This window comes from Oncorhynchus kisutch, linkage group LG29 (assembly GCF_002021735.2).
Source record: "Oncorhynchus kisutch isolate 150728-3 linkage group LG29, Okis_V2, whole genome shotgun sequence".
Taxonomy (NCBI): Eukaryota; Metazoa; Chordata; class Actinopteri; order Salmoniformes; family Salmonidae; genus Oncorhynchus; species Oncorhynchus kisutch.
Window position 1 is genome coordinate 19,599,155 of NC_034202.2, and position 23,073 is coordinate 19,622,227.

Sequence of the window (23,073 nt, forward strand, 5' to 3'; positions counted from 1 at the left end):
CTTTGCTGACAGAAATGTTCCCTTAATTCTCCCTATTCTAATGAACCTCAATCTCCACCACACTCTTGGCACAGAGTCAAATCTCTCAACACCCTCCGGTTGCTCTGCTGTCAGCTGGGTCAAATTAATACAGATCTCTGAAATGACAACATGTTTGTAGTGACCCATGGTTCCGCTGGCAGACTTCTCTCTAGGCTTTACCGCCCCCTTGTGGTGAAGAATGGCAGAAGGTTATTCTTGCACAATGTGGTCGACAACGTTCGACTCACTGGGCAGCTTTGTATTATCTACTGTCATGGGTTTTTCTTTTCCTCCTAGGACTTTCTAATGAAAGAATGACACAGTCACATATGACAACAAACAAACATTTGTATTAGCTCTGAATTAATACACAAACAAATACCATATTAAGAGAGCAATCCATCTGGATAGGTTCTGAAGCAAATATATCTGTAAAATACAGGTTTCACTTGCTCTAGCCCAGTCATGCACAATCTCTGCATTAAGGCTAGAGGCACATAAAATATGTGGACACGGATCTTATCTTGGCACCACACTGCGGTGTCATACACAGAGCTCTGCAAGAACCTTTTGGGTTAGGGTGCATCTCAAGTCTAAAATGGCTTCCTCTGCTTTTCTCTCTTCCTACATCTGCACTGACCGAGGAGAAGAGTCATGAGAGGAAAGCAACTTTAGGCTATTGAGATCCACCATTGGAGTTTCTCCATAACCCTCTAATGGAGGTTTAAAAAAAAGCCTCCACCCGTTGTCACCTCTCTGCCAATCCTTCCCATATCTCACTACAGCCTCCACACCTCATCTACTCCTCGCCCCCTCTCTCACAGTCTCTTCTTCATCTTGCCCTTCTTGTGGACACCACGGCCAAAGCCAGACTTCTTCTGGTCGTTGAGGCGCTGCTTGCCCTTGCCCCGGAGCTTCTTCAAGCCTCCACTCTGCAGGAACTTCTGTTTCTCTGTCTTCCTGCGCTGCTTCAGGATCTGGTCCCGGGTCTTCAGCTCCGAGCGCGGGCCCCGGGAGCCACCATCCCTCTGCTGCCCAGGGGGCCCCAGGGGCTGGGAGTTGGGGCCCCTGGATGGGCCACCTCGGCCCCGGCCAGGCCGGCCTCGGCCTGGAAGAGAGAGAGAGGGAGTGAGACAGGGTTAGGGAAGAGAAGGGCCTAGGCAACATTTCAATTGTTCATAATTTATTTTAACATGCTGATTGCAAGTAGCATGGCCAAAATACATCAAACTGGATATTGCTGTGAGTGTTTTGGAATAGATCTTAGGTAGTAGAGCCCGTAGACAGGAGCTTGAGCAATGTCAGCTTTACTTAAGAGACATTAGTCACTCATCAGACCCATCACAAACAAATGATCCAAACTCTAGCTACAGCCCTCTGATGAATTGCACTCTTACCTCCTCCTCCACCCCTCCTTCCTCTGCCTCCACCTCCGGTCTCTCCATCCGAATCTCCACCCCCTCCGTCGTCCACCTTGTACTTCTTCTTCCACTCCTCATAGCTAAGACACACAGGGTCAAGGAGATGGAACTTCCTAATAACATTGCAGTGGTTCAATTAAGAGTGAGGACTTTATGCACAATAAGCTGAGGGCGTTGGTATTCCCCTCAGAGACCTTATTAACAGCTTTCATCAGTAAAGATCAGTCAGATGACAAAGATACAAGTTCTTCTTGTTCTTGTTGTTGATCATCTGTCCGCTCTCCGTTCTCTTCTTCTTCTTCTGATCTGCCTCCTTTCCCGTTTCTTTGACGAAGCGCTTTCTCTTACGATCCCTGCAGAGAGATGGAGACGTCAAGTGAGGTCCATAGGGGTGTGTGTGTGTGTGCGCCCGCAGCGGTGTTCACTCTTACCACTTCATCATGTGTTTGTGCTGGTTGAGTCTTTCTCCTTCGTCTCCCATCAGGTCCAGTACAGCAGTAGAAGCCTGCTGCTCAAACGTTGTGCCCTCTTTTCCCAGGCTAAGTCTGCAAACAGCAAACACTGAGTCAAATCACTATGGCTCTGTTGTACTATAAGCCCACACTCATTGTGTTTAAAGCCGGTAAAGTGGAGTGGACTGTGTAGTCAGCTTTTCCCATACCCTCTCTCAGAGTTGAAGTCCTTGGGTCTGTAAGGGATGTAGTTCTCCTCATCGCGGCCAGTCTGTTTGGTCTTCTTGCTGTCTGGCCTCTCCATATCGCCATCCTCCTGTGGCTTCCTCCTCTTCCCCCCCACCACTTCAGAAAACACACCCTGGTGGACAAATTACAGAAGTACAGCATGGGAGACATCCGGTCTAGTCATATGATACTACTTTGTCTGTGGTGGTGCAATGCGCCACTGTTGATTGGCATTGGAACACGTACATGCTAGATGGATATTCAGTAGCGCTAACCTGAAAGTCCTCCTCTTCACTGTCCTCCTGGTCTGCTGTGTGGTGAGTGGAGGGCAGGGGAGTGACAGGAACGTGATACCTGCCCTCTGCAGCCAGAACCTCCTTCTTCTGTGTGAACATATCCACCAGCCGCGTGTCCCTGGAGCGCTTGGCTCGCATCACCACGCTGGCATTGGTCTTGCTGTTCGAGTTGATCTCAAAGATCGTCTGGAGGAAAAGTGCCATGGTTGTTTAATACAGTATTACTAGCGGTTATTCATTCATTACAGAGAATAGCGTCCGATACGCATTTTCAAGCCCAACTCACAGCTCTAGCCTTGTAGCCCTTAATGCAGTCCACCATTTGAAGGCGCTCCAGTTCCATTTTCTCCAAGCCTGACCCTGAAGGGAAATGTGGGTTAATATCTTCGCAACATTAAGGACGCATCTGTGTGGGATTTCCATGAGAACCCTGAATCTGATGAGGATCCACTGAGACAGAAACTTCATTTATTAATATCACAACATAATGGACCATCTGCAGCGCACTGGAAAGACCATTCTGTTCACAGGTCAGTCATCCTACTGACCTAACAGTGGGTGGACAGCCATGCTGGGGAGCTCTGTGTTCTTGACCCGTTTAAAGGACTCTGGCGAGGGCATGGGCCGGGACTTGATGTACTGCTTGTAGGCGTTGTCCGCTATGCGGCGCAGGTTCTGCAGGTCATGAGAGTTCTCATGGGCCGTGACCAGCTGGGATTCCTCATCATCCAGGATGCTCTGGGGAACACGACCAAACACACCGTCTGACTCTGGAGGGAGGGAAATTAAGCAGGGGATAGAGGAAGGGACAGAGAGAAATGTGGGAGTAAGCAAGATAATTAATTGAGTGTCCATGATAGAAAACAAGTGTGACAAGAGAACTGAATGGGTTAGTAATGGTTCCATTCCCTCACACTGTGTATAACATGTTGTTGCCCAGTGCTGGTACCTTGTTGGTGGTCAGGTGTAGCCAGCTGAAGGGGTCTCCCCAGGAAGAGATGGAGGTCATAGACAAAAGGTATCTCATCTGTACACACAAGGCTATAGGCTGCTCCACTGCGGCCTGCGCGTGCCACTCGACCTGGGGTTGAAAAGGCAGAGATGAGCCAACAGTCAATGGTGAGGAAGACACTATATTTCATTGATTCAGGTGGTTGTCACTGGCCTTTCACGTATATAAATGACAAGTCAAGATAGCCTAAAACATCATGTTGACCACAAACTGCTTGCGTTACCCACCGACTCTGTGCAGGAAGAGCTTGGCCTTGGAGGGGAAGTTGTAGTTGATGACGTTGTCCAGTAGGGGGATGTCTATACCGCGAGCAGCCACATCTGTCACAATCAACACCATGGCCTTGCGGTGGACAAATTTACCAATGTTGATCTTCCTGGCAGTCTGGTCCAGGGCACTGTAGATGTAGGCACACTCCACGCCCTCAGAGGACAGCAGCTAAGCATAGGGTAACACAGAGTTAGAGTACAAACGTGTTTCAAAGTACAAGGCTGAGGACAACCAAACCTTATCCATTAGTTTACCCTTTTATTCACTGGGGTCTCACCTCTTTGAGGTACTCGACATGGTGTTTGGTGGCAACAAATACCACCGTCTGCTCCTGTGGCTTCGCCACGTTCCTCAGCAGGTGGAGCAGCAGAGCCGGCTTATCATCCATCCTCAGGTGGAAGAACGACAGCTGGGAGAGGAGAAAATGCAATGTTATGCTACTTTTATATGATGTAAATGAATCAATCACAGGTTTCACATGTCGGATTCAAACTGGGCGCACATTTTTTGAATGTGTGTTTTAGCGAGTCCTTTAGCTTTACCTTCAGCAGCTCACTCAGCTTGGAGTCCACGTCCAGACGAATCAGCACTGGCTCCGTCAACCCTGCACAAAACACACCCCTATTAGAGCACGACTGATCTTGCCTCGTACACAACTTATTATGAAAAGGCTGCAAAAGAAGGCAGAGGATGCGGGTGGGCTTACCGGCTCTAGCAAACTCAACCAGTAGTTTGGGCAGGGTGGCAGAGAACAGCAGTGTCTGTCTGTTGTCTGGGAGCCTCCGGATGATTTCCTGGAGCTGGTCAGCAAAGCCCATCTCAAACAGCCTGTCCGCCTCATCAAACACAACGTACTCCACGCTCTGTAGCTTCAAGTTCATCTCCATGACAACGTGCATCAGACGACCTGGGGTACCGATAATTCTGAAGGCAGAAGACATAACTCAAATCTACAGCAGAGAACAAAACATAAGCTTTTTATAGTTTGAAATTGCATTATGGCAAATTACAGCAGTACATTGTGAAGGCCATAGGTCACGTACATATCCGGGTTCTCATGAAGCGCAGCAAACTGATCATCCATTCTGAAAAGAAACAATAGGTTCATCTCACATTTTATTTTTCGCATCCCCTGAATACAACTGGTGTAGACCTTACCTTGAAATACTTGCTTACGAGCCATTTCCAACAATGCAGTTTAAAAATAAAATGGTAACACAAGAGGAATAAAATGAAATAGACAACGGAGCTATATACAGGGAGTACCAGATCAATGTGTAGGAGTACGAGGTATTTGAGGTTGATATGTACATGAAGGCAGGGTAAAGTGACTAGGCATCAGGATAGATAATAAGGTATTTGAGGTTGATATGTACATGAAGGCAGGTTAAAGTGACTAGGCATCAGGATAGATAATAATAAGGTATTTGAGGTTGATATGTACATGAAGGCAGGGTAAAGTGACTAGGCATCAGGATAGATAATAATAAGGTATTTGAGGTTGATATGTACATGAAGGCAGGGTAAAGTGACTAGACATCAGGATAGATAATAATAAGGTATTTGAGGTTGATATGTACATGAAGGCAGGGTAAAGTGACTAGGCATCAGGATAGATAATAATAAGGTATTTGAGGTTGATATGTACATGAAGGCAGGGTAAAGTGACTAGACATCAGGAAAGATAATACGAGTAAAATAAAGAACAGAGTAGAAGCAGCAAATAATGAGTAAGAGTGTGTGTGTGCGCGCATATGAAGTGTATGTGAGTGTGTACATGGTTTGTAAATATAGTCTAGTGAGTGTGTGTAGGGTCAGTGCAGATAATTTTGGCGCCATTAATTGACTATTTAACAGTCTGGCTATTTAACAGTCTTCTGGCTTGGGGGTATAAACTGTCTCGGAACCTTATGTTCTGAGATCCGACTCAAATCCCAGGTGGTGAGGGTAGGCGTTGTTGCCTACCCTCACCACCTGGGCCCGGCCCGTCAGGAAGACCAGAATCCAGTTGCGGAGGTTCAGTCCCAGGGTCCCTAGCTCGGAGGAGACTATGGCGTTGAACACTGAGCTGTAGTCTATTTGTATTTTACCTTTATTTAACTAGGCAAGTCAGTTAAGAACAAATTCTTATTTTCAATGACGGTCTAGGAACATGAACAGCATTCTCACATAGTTATTTTCCCTCTTGTCCAGGTGGGAGAGGGCAGTGTGAAGTGCAACTGAGATTGTGTCATGTGTGGATATGTTGGGGCGATATGCAAATTGGAGTGGGTCTAGGGTGTCTGAGATGACGGTGTCATGTCCAGCCTTTCAAACCACTTCCTAATTCCAGATGTGTGCTACGGGGCGATAGTCATTTAGGCAGGTTACCTTGGAGCTATTGGGGAATAGGACAATGGTGGTCAGCTTGAAACATGTTGGGATTACAGACTGGGACAAGGATAGATTGAAAATGTCTGTGAACACAATTTCCAGCTGGTCTGCACATGCTTTGAGAAAACCCCCTGGTGGCCTTGTTCAGTGTTCAGTTGATGCTTATAAGGACAATAACAAATTTCAACACAACAAGAGTGAAGATGTACTTAATACCTGTCTCCACCAAGGATCAAAGCTGTCTTAAGGCCGGTGAATTTCCCCAACTGAAATAAAATAAAGGGAATATATTTACTATTTGCTGTTACTGACCAATACAACATACTATCCCGGGTAAGGTGATGATGACAAATTGACTATGAAACACCTATCCTGACCTCTTTGGTGAACTTCATGGTTTGCAGCGCCAACTCTCTGGTGGGGGTCAAAATTAGAGCCCTGGCCCCCGTCTGGGCCTGGGGAACCTTCAGCTTCTCAAACATGGGCACCAAGAACGCAGCAGTCTTCCCGCTGCCTGTCCTTGCCATGGCAACCATGTCCTTGCCATCTAGAATCACTGGGATAGTCTGAGAGGGAGAGAGGTATCGTAAACAATCGAACTGATATATTAGTGAAAGTGAAAGGATCCAAGGGCACTGGCATACCTTCCTCTGGATTGGAGTAGGGACTTTGTAGCCCTTCTTCATGACTCCTTTAAAAACTGGGTAACTGAGACCTGCAAATAACAAAAGATGGCTGTTACGACATACTCAGGACACATTGCTGTATAACACGTCAAACTCATTGGATGGAGCTCCGAGTGTATGCGGGTTTTAGCTCCTCCCTTGTAGTTGATTGATTAATTCATTCTCTAGAGTCTAAGATGTTGGGGTTGGGGGGATCATACCATGGATCATTTAGCTATTTGATCGTGAATTGTAGGATCTCTACCAAAAGAAATGTGATTTTTTTTTTATTGTTGATAAAACATTAAAATTTGGCCTTTAGTAACAAATCCCTAAGAAACGCATTGAATATCAAAATCAATAAATGGCCAAAAACAGTGAAAATATTTATCATATGGATTAAGGTTGATGTGTGTCCTATATCTAGGAGATAAGAAAGCTCAGGAAATATATACAGTGGGGGAAAAAAGTATTTAGTCAGCCACCAATTGTGCAAGTTCTCCCACTTAAAAAGATGAGAGTGGCCTGTCATTTTCATCATAGGTACACTTCAACTATGCCAGACAAAATGAGAAGAAAAAAAATCCAGAAAATCACATTGTAGGATTTTTTATGAATTTATTTGCAAATGATGGTGGAAAATAAGTATTTGGTCAACAACAAAAGTTTCTCAATACTTTGTTATATACCCTTTGTTGGCAATGACTGAGGTCAAACGTTTTCTGTAAGTCTTCACAAGGTTCACACACTGTTGCTGGTATTTTGGCCCATTCCTCCATGCAGATCTCCTCTAGAGCAGTGATGTTTTGGGTAGGTTGCTGGGCAACACAGACTTTCAACTCCCTCCAAAGATTTTCTATGGGGTTGAGATCTGGAGACTGGCTAGGCCACTCCAGGACCTTGAAATGCTTCTTACGAAGCCACTCCTTTGTTGCCCGGGCGGTGTGTTTGGGATCATTGTCATGCTGAAAGACCCAGCCACGTTTAATCTTCAATGCCCTTGCTGATGGAAGGAGGTTTTCACTCAAAATCTCACGATACATGGCTCCATTCATTCTTTCCTTTACATGGTTCAGTCGTCCTGGTCCCTTTGCAGAAAAACAGCCCCAAAGCATGATGTTTCCACCCCATGCTTCACAGTAGGTATGGTGTTCTTTGGATGCAACTCAGCATTCTTTGTCCTCCAAACACAACGAGTTGAGTTTTTACAAAAAAGTTATATTTTAGTTTTATCTGACCATATGACATTCTCCCAATCTTCTTCTGGATCATCCAAATGCTCTCTAGCAAACTTCAGATGGGCCTGGACATATACTGGCTTAAACAGGGGGACACGTCTGGCACTGCAGGATTTGAGTCCCTGGTGGCGTAGTGTGTTACTGATGGTAGGCTTTGTTACTTGGGTCCCAGCTCTCTGCAGGTCATTCACTAGGTCCCCCCGTGTGGTTCTGGGATTTTTGCTCACCGTTCTTGTGATCATTTTGACCCCACGGGGTGAGATCTTGCGTGGAGCCCAGATCGAGGGAGATTATCAGTGGTCTTGTATGTCTTCCATTTCCTAATAATTGCTCCCACAGTTGATTTCTTCAAACTAAGCTGCTTACCTATTGCAGATTCAGTCTACCCAGCCTGGTGCAGGTCTACAATTTTGTTTCTGGTCCACTATGGCCAAGCCAGTTCTTTGGTCTTGGCCATAGTGGAATTTGGAGTGTGACTGTTTGAGGTTGTGGACAGGTGTCTTTTATACTGATAACAAGTTCAAACAGGTGTCATTAATACAGGTAACGAGTAGAGGACAGAGGAGCCTCTTAAAGAAGAAGTTACAGGTCTGTGAGAGCCAGAAATCTTGCTTGTTTGTAGGTGACCAAATACTTATTTTCCACCATAATTTGCAAATAAATTCATAAAAAATCCTACAATGTGATTTTCTGGATTTTTCCTCCCTCATTTTGTCTGTCATAGTTGAAGTGTACCCATGATGAAAATTACAGGCCTCTCTCATCTTTTTAAGTGTGAGAACTTGCACAATTGGTGGCTGACTAAATACTTTTTTGCCCCACTGTACAGTACTAGTCAAAAGTTTGGACACATACTCATTCAAGGGTTTTTCTTTATTTTTACTATTTCCCACATTGTAGAATAATAGTGAAGACATCAAAACTATGAAATAACACATCATGTGGTAAGCAAAAAAAGTGTTGTTAAACAAATCAAAATATATATACAGTGGGGAGAACAAGTATTTGATACACTGCCGATTTTGCAGGTTTTCCCACTTACAAAGCATGTAGAGGTCTGTAATTTTTATCATAGGTACACTTCAAATTAATGCAAATGAATTACTTAAAAATCATACAATGTGATTTTCTGGGTTTTTGTTTTAGATTCCGTCTCACAGTTGAAGTGTACCTATGATAAAAATTACAGACCTCTACATGCTTTGTCATTAGGAAAACCTGCAAAATCGGCAGTGTACCAAATACTTGTTCTCCCCACTGTATATATATTTTGATTTGTACCCCCCCCCCCCCTCAAGTAGCCATCCTTTGCCTTGATGCCAGGCTTGCACACTTGGCATTCTCTGAACCAGCTTCACCTGGAATGCTTTTCCAACAGTCTTGAAGGAGTTCCCACATATGCTGTTCATTTGCTGGCTGCTTTTCCTTCACTCTGCGGTTCAACTTATCCCAAACCATCTCAATTTGGGTTGAGGTCGGGTGACTGTGGAGGCCAGGTCATCTGATGCAGCACTCCATCATTCTCCTTATTTGTCAAATAGCCCTTACACAGCCTGGAGGTGTGTTTTGTGATAGTCCCACTAAGCGCAAACCGGGTGGGATGGCGTATTGCTGCTGAATGCTGTGACAGCCATGCTGGTTAAGTGTGCCTTGAATTCTAAATAAATCACCGACAGTCACCAGCAAAGCACCCCCACACCATCACACCTCCTCCATGCTTCATGGTGGGAACCACACATGCGGAGATCATCCGTTCACCTACTCTGCGTCTCACAAAGACACGGCGGTCGGAACCAAAAAGCTCAAATTTGGACTCATCAGACCAAAAGGAGATTTCCACCGGTCTAATGTTCATTGCTCATGTTTCTTGGCCCAAGCAAGTCTCTTCTTATTATTGGTGTCCTTTAGTCGAGGTTTCTCTGCAGCAATTCGACCATGAAGACCGATTCACGCAATCTCCTCTGAACGGTTGATGTTGAGATGTGTGTCTGTGACTTGAACTCTGTGAAGCATTTCTTTGGGCTGCATATTCTGTGGCTGGTAAATCTAATGAACTTATCCTCTGCAGCAAAGGTAACTCTGGGTCTTCCTTTCCCGTGGCGGTCCTCATGAGAGACAGTTTCATCATAGCCCTTGATGGTTTTTGTGCACTTGAAGAAACTTTCATAGTTCTTGAAATGTTCTGGATTGACTGACCTTTGAGTCTTAAAGTAACGGACTGACGTTTCTCTTTGCTTATTTGAGCTGTTCTTGCCATAATATGGACTTGGTCTTCTACCAAATAGGGCTATCTTCTGTACACCACCCCTACCATGTCACAACAAAACTGATTGGCTCAAACGCGTTAAGAAGGAAAGAAATTCCACAAATGTAGTTTTGATGTCTTCACTACTATTCTATAATGTAGGAAAAAAGTAAAAATAAAGAAAAATCCTGGAATGACTAGGTGTGTCCAAACTGTTGACTGGTACAGCGTTTAAAAAATATATACATATTTAACCTCTTTTTTTAAGTAGGCAAAATGTACCTTCAGATGAGTCCCTTGTGGAGGTCATAGAGCAAAACAGAGACCACCATAGTGTTCGTGAGAGCGTCATCTTTCCATAGAGCGGTCATACTACGGTACAGCCATTTTCATAAGACAGATTTTTGGGATGTCTCATGTTCTCACAAGCACAGCTGTGGCTTGGCCATCTTCAACCTTAGATGTGGAAGGCTGCCACAGGTGGTTGCAGTGTATTGGGACTAATATCGCTTGCTTAAACTGGCAGATTTTGATGGGGTGCGTCAATAGACTCGGGGGTTAAGGTCACTAATTTGTAAGAAACTCCCCTCACCTGGTGTCTAGGTCTTAACTGAAATGAAAAACCAAGGCCCTCCATGGTATGAGTTTGACACACTTGTTGTATAACATCTGTAAGTGTCTTACAAAGATGGGCTTCAGATAAGCGAACTCAAATTTCTCACCCATGGACTGGAAGCCCCCAGACTTCTTTTTCTTCTTGTTCTGAGCTCTGACCAGCTCCCGGGTGTCTGGTTCAACATCAGACAGACAATCTGACGAAGCACCAGGGAACCGGGGTAACTTTCTTCCAGGCTGAAAAACACATTAATTGCATGAAATACCATGACATTGTCATTATGGAAATTGTTAAACTCAATAATTTAACACTCAAATTCAATTCTAGCGTGACTTTAAAAGCTAGAATCCGTAGATGCTATATATATTTTGAACTTAGATCCTCACACTATATATATATATATATATATGCCTTTTACACCAGAGACCGGGTTTGCTTTCCCGCTCGCTACACTGGTGTCAGCGGTCGGATGGCGCAGTCAGGCCATCGGAACACATGGGCGGACATGTGAAAGGACTTAAAAGAATGTGGACGTGCGTTCCCGTTCGGAGCAGGCTAGATATATTAGTCACATTACAATATCCACCAAGTGCGTTGGCGTGATGCATAGAGGTTTTGCCTTTTACGCCAGAGACCCGGATACACTCCACGCTCCAATATATACCCATGTATTCTTGCACAATATAACTTAGAAACACCTCATTAAGTTACTTCAACTGTCATACCCTATTCAGAACCCCCAAAATAATCTTGTTTTACTCCAATTATCGTAAAAAACGTAAACAAACACAGTATAGCCCCAAAACGGTGATATTATGGATGATTACATTTCTCCAGGCTCAATCCTTAATTTTTTTGCGAAACAGGGGTGGGGAGAACGCTTTTATTGTTTCAATTAGGTTTCTAGCTTTATTAATGTGGTTAATGTAATTGGCGATAAATCAATTCTAGGCCGAACGCAAAGCCAAACAGGCAAACCCCGCACACAAGTTGATATCCACCGCTAGTTGCCAAGTTAGCATGTTAGCTAGCTACGGGTTATCAACTAGCTAAGTAAATTCATAGCAAGTAGATTCACATACGTTTGCTAAAATGACAACAGCAAATAGTTTACCTAGTTACAATAACAGAAAAACTAATGGTTCTTACGGAATCATCGTCCCTAACTTTAGCAGCTACTTCGAAATCTCCACCATCCGACTCGTCAGGCTCCCGATGGCCAGTCTGTCTCTTTTTCTTAGTTAGCTTCTTCTTTCTTTGAGCCATTCTGATTAGTTGCAGCACTTTTTATAATTTGTTCTACGATTTGAACTAGTCAGAATAATACAAATAAAAAAACGATTGGTGCTCAAAAGTAAATGAACTGTTCAGCACACAACAACACAGACGGCAGACATTTTGAAACACGTGTGATTAAAAACGCAGGACTCGTGCGTCCGCGCAAGATATGACGTCATGGTGTTTTTTTGTGAGTAGTATTACAAAGCTTCTAAACCCAGAGTAACATCGCGAGATTTCCGGGAACGATTACGAAACAGAACAGGGTGGGTTTTGGGGTTTGGGGTTTGAGAAGTCAATACCTTTCAATACCTCACCTTGCGAGGATAACTACACTGAGCCTTTTTCCACTGGTGTGTGTGGCCAAAAAGCTCAATTTCCATGTAATCCAATAAATGTAAATGTTTGGAGTTTGCTAAACAGCATTGGCACTTGGATTGGAACTGGTGCTTTAGTCAGATGACATGAAAATAGAGCTCTTTGGCCACGCAACACCAGTGGTGGGTTTGGCTTTGAAATGAGAACTCATGAGCAGAAAATAACCCCATACCTACTGTAAAATATTGTGGTGGATCTTTGATTTTATGGGGATATTTTTGCTTCTACTGGTCCTGGGGCCCATGTTAAGGTCAACAGCATCCTGAACTCTACCACGAACCAGGACATTTTAGCCAAAAACCTGGTTTCCTCTGTCAGGAGTCTGAAACTTGGACAGAAGTGGGTCTTCCAGCAAGACAATAACCCCAAGCACACATCAAGATCCACAATTATGTATTTCTTTATTCCATTCTTTTACTTTCAGATTTGCATATTTTTGTAAATTGTTAGATACTACTGCACAGCTTCACCCGCAATAGCATCTGCTAAATATGTGTATGTGACCAATACAATTTGATTTGATTTGACAAAGAAATGGTTAATTGGCCAAAATAAACATTTTGCAATGTCATCTCAGTCTCTGGAATTGAAATTAATTGAAAACCTGTGGTTTGAATTGAAGAGTGCAGTCCATAAGCGCAGACAAAGGATATCAAGGATCTGGAAAGATCCTGCATGGAGGATTGGTCTAAGATCCCTCTCAATGTGTTCCCCAACTTATAAAACATTTTAGAAAACGTCTCACTGTTATCCTCGTAAAGTGAGGTATTGAAAACAGGGGTATCAATAATATTTACTTTTGAGAAAAAAAAAGTATTAATTGTTAAACAAAATCTTTTTATTTGAGCAATTGTATTAGTGTAAAATAATATACATTTCCCAATTTTTTGGAGCAGACAATATGCAGTGGCTTGTGAAAGTATTCACCCCCCTTGGCATTTTTCCTATTTTGTGGCCTTACAACCTGGAATTGAAATACATTTTTTGAAGATGCAACATATTTTGGGGGGTGAAACAAACAAGAAATAAGACAAAAAGAAAACTTAACCGTGCATAACTATTCACCTCCCAAAAGTCAATACTTTGTAGAGCCACCTTTTGCAGTAATTACAGCTGCAAGTCTCTTGGAGTATGTCTCTTGGCACATTTAGCCACTGGGATTTTTGCCCATTCTTCAAGGCAAACATGCTCCAGCTCCTTCAAGTTGGATGGGTTCTGCTGGTGTACAGCAATATTTAAGTCATACCACAGATTCTCAATTGGATTGAGGTCTGGGCTTTGACTAGGCCATTCCAAGACATTTAAATGTTTCCCCTTAAACCACTAAAGTGTTGCTTTAGCAGTATGCTTAGGGTCATTGTCCTGCTGGAAGGTGAACCTCTGTCAAAGTCTCAAATCTCTGGAAGACTGAAACAGGTTTCCCTCAAGAATGTACCTGTATTTAGCACCATCTATCCTTCCTTCAATTCTGACCAATTTCCCAGTCCCTGCCGATGAAAAACATGGGGATGATGTTCTCGGGGTAAAGAGAGGTGTTGAGTTTGCAACAGACATAACGTTTTCCTTGATGGCCAAAAAAGCTACATTTTAGTCTCATATGACCAGACAACCGTCTTCCATATGTTTGGGGAGTCTCCCACATTCCTTTTGGCGAACATCAAACATGTTTGCTTATTTTTTTCTTCAAGCAATGGCTTTTTTTCTGGCCACTCTTCTGTAAAGCCCAGCTCTGTGGAGTGTACGGCTTAAAGTGGTCCTATAGACAGATACTCCAATCTCCGCTGTGGAGCTTTGCAGCTCCTTCAGGGTTATCTTTGGTCTCTTTGTTGCCTCTCTGGTTAATGCCCTCCTTGCCTGGTTTTGGTGGGCGGCCCTCTCTTGGCAGGTTTGTTGTGGTGCCATATTCTTTCAATGTTTTAACAATGGATTTAATGGTGCTCCGTGTGATGTTCAAATTTTCTGATATTTTTTTTTATAACCCAACCCTGATCTGTCCTTCTCCACAACTTTGTCCCTGACCTGTTTGGAGAGTTCCTTGGTCTTCATGGAGCCACTTGCTTGGTGGTGCCCCTTGCTTAGTGGTGTTTCAGACTCTGGGGCCTTTCAGAACAGGTGTATATATACTGAGATAATGTGACAGATCATGTGACACTTAGATTGCACACAGGTGGACTTTATTTAACTAATTATGTGACTTCTGAAGGTAATTGTTTTCAACAGATCTTATTTAGGGGCTTCATAGCAAAAGGGGGTGAAAACATATGCACGCATTACTTTTCCGTTGAGTCTTTTTTAGAATTTTTTGAAACAAGTAATTTTTTTCATTTCACTTCACCAATTTGGACTATTTTGTTTATGTCCATTACATGAAATCCAAATAAAAATCCATTTAAATTACAGGTTGTAATGCAACAAAATAGGAAAAACACCAAGGGGGATGAATACTTTTGCAAGGAACTGTAGCTTAGTATATGAAATTTTTATTTCATACAGTCATTTTTGCTCATCTTTATCAAGGGTGCCAATAAATTCAGACCCCAATGTAGATCTTTATTATTCAACTGAAGTTCAGTGTAGCACTGCCTAGGGATCTCTCCAACCTGTTTGAATCTCTCCTTTGACTTTGTTTCGTGTGATGTCATCGAGGTATTCCACATGTTCTAGTTAGGGGACCAACTGGCACCTGGGGGAAGTAGGATCAGCTAGTAGGATCAGCTTCCCCTCCCCCAATCCTAACCTTAACCATTAGTGGGGAAAATTTCCAAACTTCCCAATATCAGCATTTTGGGGAAAATTCACCCTACACCGTACCAGCTGCTGCTCACAAACAGCTGTGGCAGATATCAAAAGCTCTATTGAAGCCCCATGGTCCTTTGCTCATTAGGGCCAGCACATGAAGATGTTGCAACTTGCAACAACCAGGTTTTCTGGCTGTCTTCCATCTGGCGGACATCTTTTTTGCTTGTCTTCACTTGAGCTACTGGTACACACCAGTTCGACAAATGTTACAGTACATACAGTAATCTCAGTTAACCCTCTAAAATGTAATGTAATTTGGTCAGATGCTCGACATGTTCACGTAGTCTGTCCACGAGAGATTATACATACAGTAATGATAGAAATATGATTGGGCATCAAATGCTAAGGTCAAAGAAGGTTCATTTCAAGCCAGTGGAGTAAATAAGTGAACACCATGGCAACAGCCAGGCCCTGATCCCATTCATATTCTATCACAGAGGGCTGGCTGGCGGTTAAAAGTTGGAATGAACAGTAAAACCCTGTCAGGGATATAAGAGGTTTCGAGGGCTAGCTTACACAAATCAAATGTAATGTTTTTTTACACACACCAAATACAACAGGTGTAGATTTTACCGTGAAATGTTTACTAACAAGCCCTTTTCCAACAACGCAAGGAAAGGAGGTCAGCGCCATAACCGTAAGGCTCTCCAAAGGGTAGTGAGGTCTGCATAACGCATCACCGGGGGCAAACTACCTACCCTCCAGGACACCTACACCAACCGATGTCACAGGAAGGCCAAAAAGATCATCAAGGACAACAACCACCCGAGCCACTGCCTGTTCACCCCGTTATCATCCAGAAGGCGAGGTCAGTACAGGTGCATCAAAGCTGGGACCGAGAGACTGAAAAACAGCTTCTATCTCAAGGTCATCAGACTGTTAAACAGCCATCACTAACATGCCAACATACTGACTCAACTCTAGCCACTTAAATAATGGAAAAATGTATCTAATAAATGTATCACTAGCCACTTTAAACCATGCCACTAATGTTTACATACCCTACATTACTCCTCTCATATGTACTGTAAACACTGTACTCGATACCATCTACTGCATCTTGCCATCTTGATGTAATAAATGTATCACTAGCCACGTTATATAATGTTTACATACCCTACATTACTCATCTCATATGTATATACTGTATATACCATCTATACCATCTACTGTATCTTGCCTATGCCGTTCAGCCATCACTCATTCATATCTTTTTATGTACATATTCTTATTCATTCCTTTACACTTGTGTGTATAAGGTAGTTGTTGTGAAATGGTTAGGTTAGATTACTTGTTAGATATTACTGCAAGGTCGGAACTAGAAGCACAAGCATTTCACTACACTCGCATTAATATCTACTAACCATGTGTATGTGACAAATAACATTTGATTTGGTTTGTGTGTTTTTGTTGTGTGTGAGCATATGTAGTGTGTGTGTGTTTGTGTGTTTATGTGTGTGTGTTGGAGTGTCAGTGTAGTATGTGTGAGTAGAGTCCAGTGAAGTGTGCTTAAAGCCACTGTAAGAATGTCAGGGTGTCAATGCAAATTGTCCGGGTAGCCATTTGATGAACTGTTCAGCAGTTTTTTGGCTTGGGGTAGAAGCTGTTTAGGAGCCTTTTGGTCCCAGACTTGGAGCGCCGGTACCACTTGTCATGTGGTAGCAGAGAGAACAGCATGACTTGGTGGCTTGAGTCTAACCATTTTTAGGGCCTTCCTCTGACACCGCCTGGAATAAAGGTCCTGGATGGCAGGGAGCTCGCCTCCAGTGATGTACTGGGCCATACGCACTACCCTCCGTAGCACCTTGGTCGGATGCCAAGCAGTTGTAATACCAAGCAGTGATGCAGCCAATCAAGATGCTCTCAATGGTGCAGCTGTTGAACTTTTTGAGGATGCCAAGCAGTTGTAATACCAAGCAGTGATGCAGCCAATCAAGATGCTCTCAATGGTGCAGCTGTTGAACTTTTTGAGGATCTGAGGGCCCATGCCAAATCTTTTCAGCCTCCTGAGGGGGACCATGATAGGTCCTTAGTGATGTGGACACCAAGGAACTTGAAGACCTCAACCCGCTCCACTACAACCCTGTCACTACAACCCTGTAGTCCATGATCAGCTCCGTTGTCTTGCTGACGTTTTGCGAGGTTGTTGTCCTGGCACCACACAGCCAGGTCTCTGACCTCCTCCCGGTAGGCTATCTCATCATCATCTGTGATCAGTCCTACCACTGTCGCATCATCAGAAAACGTAATGATTGTGTTGGAGTCGTGGGTGAACAGGGAGTACTGGAGGCGACTAAGCACGCACCCGTGAGGGGCCTCCTTGTTGAGGGTCAGCGTGGAGGATGTGTTGTTGCCTACCCTCACCATCTGGGGGCGGCCTGTCAGGATGTCCAGGATCCAGTTGCAGAGGAAGGTGTTTAAGCCCAGGGTCCTTACCTTAGTAACGACTCACACACTAAGGTGGAGTTATTTTCCCCACCTCTATAAGATCAGCTTTTGTTCTTACAGGTGGTTTAGGAGATAAAGCCCGGGGGATTAGCATGTGCAACTGTCAGGGGGCGCATCATTTCTGGGTTTGCCCGAGGGCGTTTGGCAGACTGACACCCACAGCATGTCTTTGCGTTAGCTCCACCACCACCAAAGCCAAAAGCCAAACTCTTTAAGTCACAATCTCCATTCACTGTCTGTAACTCCAGCGCTGTCTCAAAAACATGTCATTAAATTCCTGCCTGCATTCCCCACTCTGTTGTTCTTATATTTGTATTATGAGGTGCATTCATTAGCTGAGTTGTCATGCTCCTGTGTGTCATGCAGGCTATGTCTGGGAGGATGCAGCATAGTCTTATTGCTACATCTCTGTTGTGTAAAGCTTCACCTCTGTTACACCCTGATAGGATCCATATTTGACATACATGACCATAATTATCACCACAGTATGCATACTAGGCTAAGCTTGAGCAGATGCCCAAAGCTTGAGGGACTTACAAGAAGAGTATCTGACATTTAAAAGCAGTGATAATTAATTGTTGCATTTAGGTTGTCTTATCAGTCACTTAAACACTTATATTTATAACTGTACATTAGGAAACTACATATGCTGCTGACTGATACTGGAGATAGATTGCAGCATTAGTATAGCTTGGATGTGGCTTGTGGTTCAAGAAGCAGTCAGCCAGCAGATGTGCATTTCATGAAAGTCATCAAGAAGACCGATGTCAACATGACTCTGGTTGTTTAAATTTTATTTTTAATGAATATGTACCCAGATAATGTGTGATGCAGATGTTGACTGTACTGTAAGGAGAGTTTAAATTAATGAATATCTGATGCTAATACTAAGGCTGGAAATGGGAGTACCGGTTCAACATTCTTCGGCCGTATCTGTGTCAAATTTAATTATTTAAAAACCAGGCCTTGCGCTCATCTAACCTTTTTAAAAATAGACGTCCATCCAATTAGCATCGAGAGCCATGCTTGTTGGCGAATCAGACAGGAGTGTTTACTGGCAAGGCATCAGACACTGGTATGGACGTTTCATGCCAGGAACAATCCACCAAGGGGACGGTTCGTCCCAAAATCTTAATCCAGTTACTTGCAAGAAAATCAAGGGTTGTGAGTGTAATGACAAAGAATGCTCTGTTGGATTTGCATCCCAATAAAAAAGAAAACCAATGCGATGATAAGAGAGATCCCTTCAAGATAGTCAAGAGTGTCCGGATATCTTTGTCTGACTAACTGCCATTTTGGGAATGGCCCTCCCCCAACAGTGTATGCACCATAAGATACACTCTCTCTGGTCCCTTGGTACCAGCCCCATGCATTGAGCCATGACATCCACTTACTATCACGAACACTACTACGCCAATGTGCAGCATGCATTAGTGGGTGATGAAGAGGGTGGCTCGCGGGGGGATGGTTTGGTCCCCAGCCCTTTGGTCTGGCATGGCACTGTGAACGTGAAAGTGCCACCCCAAGTGAGGACAGATGGTGAGAGGTCCCCAGGCTTCACCCCCAGGCCCCTGGGCAAAATGCGGCCAAGCACAAGATATCTGGGCTGTGATTGGGCCTTGCCTCTCAGCCTCCCATGGCCCAATAAGATGCTGTGAGGCGCAGTGAAGATATGCTTGAGAACACATGTAACTATGTTGACCCTGTGGTTTCCCTGGTCTTCCCATCCCCCCAGATTTTGGACACCATGGCTTACCATGGTGTAGGGCTATAGTATAAGAGTGTAGCTGTAGCATTGACAACATTCTAACCCTCACAATAGATCTGAAACTCTATGCATGTTTCATTAGCCAAAGTCTAGTCCATTCATATTTTCAATGTACTGAATCATTTAATGTGCATTAAAGCCAAATTCAGAACTGCTTGAATTTCCACATCTGAAGGAAGCTAAGCCCTTTGCTGAAATGTCCTCTTTGCTGCATAAGGATAATTTAGATTTGATGCCCCTTTAGTGCAAAAACTGCAGAGGCACATACATCTGGTTAAAACTTTCAATTGCTTGATATTCCAGCATTAAAAGGCAGTTTCCCTTCAAGCCACCAGCCGTTAATCTCACAGCTAGTGCCAGCATTAAGGCGATCATCATGGCACATGTGACAATTAAGCGCAAAAACTGTCCCTAGAGGACATTAAAGAGACAGACCCGAGAGGATTTCTCCCACCAGCGAAACTATCTGGGGATTCACTGTCACCCAAACTTACTACCACCCTCAATACTCTCTACTGTAGGCTACATGCAATGCATACACTGTTTTGATTCAAATGTATTAGTCCCATTGTACTTTTAATATGTGAGATTTAATGGACATTTCAGCCCCATCCTTTATCATCTTCTCTGGGATATGCTAGACTACAGATGCCCAGAATTAAAACCTGAGAACAGAATTAACTTTTCATGCTTTATGTCCTTAGTCTCACTTCTGTTGTTTCTTTTGACCGCCTGCCGCTGCCAGGCACACTCCTCTCTCTCTCTCTCTCTCTCTCTCTCTCTCTCTCTCTCTCTGTCTCTGTCTGTCTGTCTCTCTCTCTCTCTCTCTCTCTCTCTCTCTCCCTCTCTCTCTCTCTCTCTCTCTCTCTCTCTCTCTCTCGTGTCTTTTTTAATTGCAAATTCATGACAGCCAGCACTCTCTATTTCTGTCACTCCCGCTCGGCTTCCCTCAGGGACTTAAGGGAATTTAAAGGGGCCATTGTGTGCCATAAGATAAGTCAGGAGCTGCTCGGGAGACTTGCTTTCATCACCGTGGGACTACTGGACCCCTTTTCCCGCTCGGCTCTCTATAGCTTTATCACTCAAAGGCTCAATCAGCTCACCGCAATACAAATTCCCAGGGACTGACTAACAGGGAGAAAAGAGACAGGGTAGAGATAAGAAATGAGATGTGCAAATCTGAACTGCATTTTATCATTTTTATGTGGAGTGATTGATTGGGGTTTAGCACAGTATTATTTGTGAAAAATATATAAATGTTTACATGCCTTGTGTATTCATCACCCTTTGATTTATATCAGAAAAATACTAAATTGTTTTGATAAACACACTGTAGTCTTCTATCTCAGCTCGGTAAAGACCTGGCAGAGGTCAACATGGGGGCCTTATCTACTGACAGATAAGTGGCTTTCGGCTGGGAAGTGTCTCTTGATTTCACACAGCACACATATGAGGGGAATATTGATGGGAAGTTCAGAGTTCAGACGCAGCCTATTTCCTTCCAACCTCCGTGAGATCGCCACATGATTCTGTCCCAGCATATGCCTCACACAGAAGACATACTCAGAGACTTACACACTGACACACATAGAGGCACTTAAAAGACTACAGATCAAACCCACACCGACACAGAGATGGACACACACACCAAGATTCTACTACACAGGACAGAGGAAGGTTTTTCTCCAATTAGGCTTTGTTTTTGTAAATAAACCGTTGATGTGAAAATCTACATCTCACTGTACGTCGCACTGTAAATATGTCTCAATATGAGTGACAGCATCGCTGGCAGTCATCTATCAAGGCAGACCATATGTTGCTTTGGGTGGGGAGAGAACGGGAGCTTACTGCAAAGCCTTCCTTATCCCCAGCATTAGTCTCTAAGAAAGGATTTACTATTTAATTCATGATTAGATAGAATTTCTCCACAGACCAAACACAGTCATAGACTGAGGAGAGAACCTGAAGAGTTTGTGGATAAATAGTCACACACTGGCCCGGCCCCTACACTCCACTAGTGTGAACCGTTATAGCACTATTATTAAAAGCCATGGATTATCAATCAGGAATTAATCCTGCTTTTTACTGAATTGCTATCGTTTTTCACCCTCCACTGTCGCTGCAACAAGAAGAGAAGGGTTTTTCTTCTGATTTTTTTCTTCACAAAAGAAGGTGAGCTAGGGAGAGGAATTAGAGGTGTAGATACAGCCCTCCACTGAGCCACACTAACTACAACAACAACAAGCATCTGGCTGTTGCTTCTTGTGCCCTGGATGTGCACAGACAACTGAAGAAGAGTAATTTATTTAGTTCCTTCACTCATCTATTTTCCTCCCCCCTCTGCCTGGCTGACTGGGCTCACACTGGCTCCTCTCTCTCAGTGAGTGAGGGTGTGTGTGAGCGTGTGTGTTTCTCTCAGCCGGAGTGTTGCGCTGTGAAGGCTGTGGAGTGGATCTCTACTCTTCCTTTCCCAGTGGAATATTGGATGAGAACGGTTTCCCAGCCCTGACTATTGACTGTTGACTGTCACCTGTTCTGCATCCATGACTTTACGTACTTGGCTGGTGTATGGGCTTGGATTTAGTTTGATATCCGCTTTCTGCATCTCACAAGGTGAGTATAGGCATACTGAGGTCAGGTGTGTGTGTGTGTGCGTGTGTGTGTGTGTGTGTGTGTGTGTGTGTGTGTGTGTGTGTGTGTGTGTGTGACCAGAAGTCCCCACAAGAGTAGTAAACAAACACACATTTTACCAACTGGGGACATTTTGTTAGTCCCCACAAGGTCAAACGCTATTTCTAGTGGGTTTAGGGTTATGGTTAGAATTAGTGTTAGGGTTAGAATTAGTGTTAGGGTTAGAATTAGTGTTAGGGTTAGAATTAGGTTAAGGGTTAGGAGCTAGGGTTAGGAGCTAACATTAGGTTTAGGGTTACGGTTAAGGTTAAGAATACATTTTTGGGTTAAGGTTAGGGTCGGGGTTAGGGTAAGAGTACGGGTTAGAGTTAGGTTTAGGGTTTAGGGAAAATTGGATTTTGAATGGGACTGAATTGTGTGTCCCCCACAAGGTTAGCTGTACACGACTGTGTGTGTGTGTGTGTGTGTGTGTGTGTGTGTGTGTGTGTGTGTGTGTGTGTGTGTGTGTGTGTGTGTGTGTGTGTGTGTGTGTGTGTGTGTGCGTGCGTGCGTGCGTGTGTGTGTGTGACCAGAAGTCCCCACAAGAGTAGTCAACAAACAAACATTTTACCAACTGGGGACATTTTGTTAGTCCCCACAAGGTCAAACGCTATTTCTAGTGGGTTTAGGGTTATGGTTAGAATTAGTGTTAGGGTTAGAATTAGTGTTAGGGTTAGAATTAGTGTCAGGTTTAGAATTAGGTTAAGGGTTAGGAGCTAACATTAGGTTTAGGGTTACGGTTAAGGTTAAGATTACATTTTTGGGTTAAGGTTAGGGTCGGGGTTAGGGTATGTGTGTGTGTGTGTGTGTGTGTGTGTGTGTGTGTGTGTGTGTGTGTGTGTGTGTGTGTGTGTGTGTGTGTAAAATAATGAATGGACACCATATGGTCACTTTT

General features: G+C 43.8%; 1 protein-coding gene across 1 annotated transcript; it reads right to left on the reverse strand.

The window, feature by feature from the left end:
* Positions 1 to 349: 349 nt before the first annotated feature.
* ddx54 (DEAD (Asp-Glu-Ala-Asp) box polypeptide 54) lies at positions 350 to 12,292 on the reverse strand. Its single transcript, XM_020465448.2, has 19 exons — positions 11,987 to 12,292; positions 10,944 to 11,073; positions 6,718 to 6,788; positions 6,451 to 6,639; positions 6,290 to 6,339; positions 4,744 to 4,785; positions 4,407 to 4,624; positions 4,243 to 4,304; positions 3,978 to 4,109; positions 3,658 to 3,868; positions 3,368 to 3,499; positions 2,967 to 3,188; positions 2,705 to 2,778; positions 2,398 to 2,604; positions 2,104 to 2,255; positions 1,874 to 1,987; positions 1,685 to 1,795; positions 1,419 to 1,522; positions 350 to 1,129 (listed from the first exon to the last, which is right to left on the reverse strand). Exons 1-19 carry the CDS (start codon positions 12,101 to 12,103, stop codon positions 840 to 842), a joined length of 2,628 nt encoding a protein of 875 aa, XP_020321037.1. The 5' UTR covers positions 12,104 to 12,292; the 3' UTR covers positions 350 to 839.
* Between the last annotated feature and the right edge of the window lie 10,781 nt (positions 12,293 to 23,073).

Excerpts from the sequence above, each read along its gene's own strand:
- ddx54 (XM_020465448.2), bottom strand. The coding sequence starts at position 12,103 with ATGGCTCAAAGAAAGAAGAAGCTAACTAAGAAAAAGAGACAGACTGGC. Across the intron at positions 6,340-6,450 it reads CCATGAAGTTCACCAAAGAG|TTGGGGAAATTCACCGGCCT; the intron begins GTCAGGATAGGT and ends ATTTTATTTCAG. Across the intron at positions 3,500-3,657 it reads GCTCTTCCTGCACAGAGTCG|GTCGAGTGGCACGCGCAGGC; the intron begins GTGGGTAACGCA and ends TTTCAACCCCAG.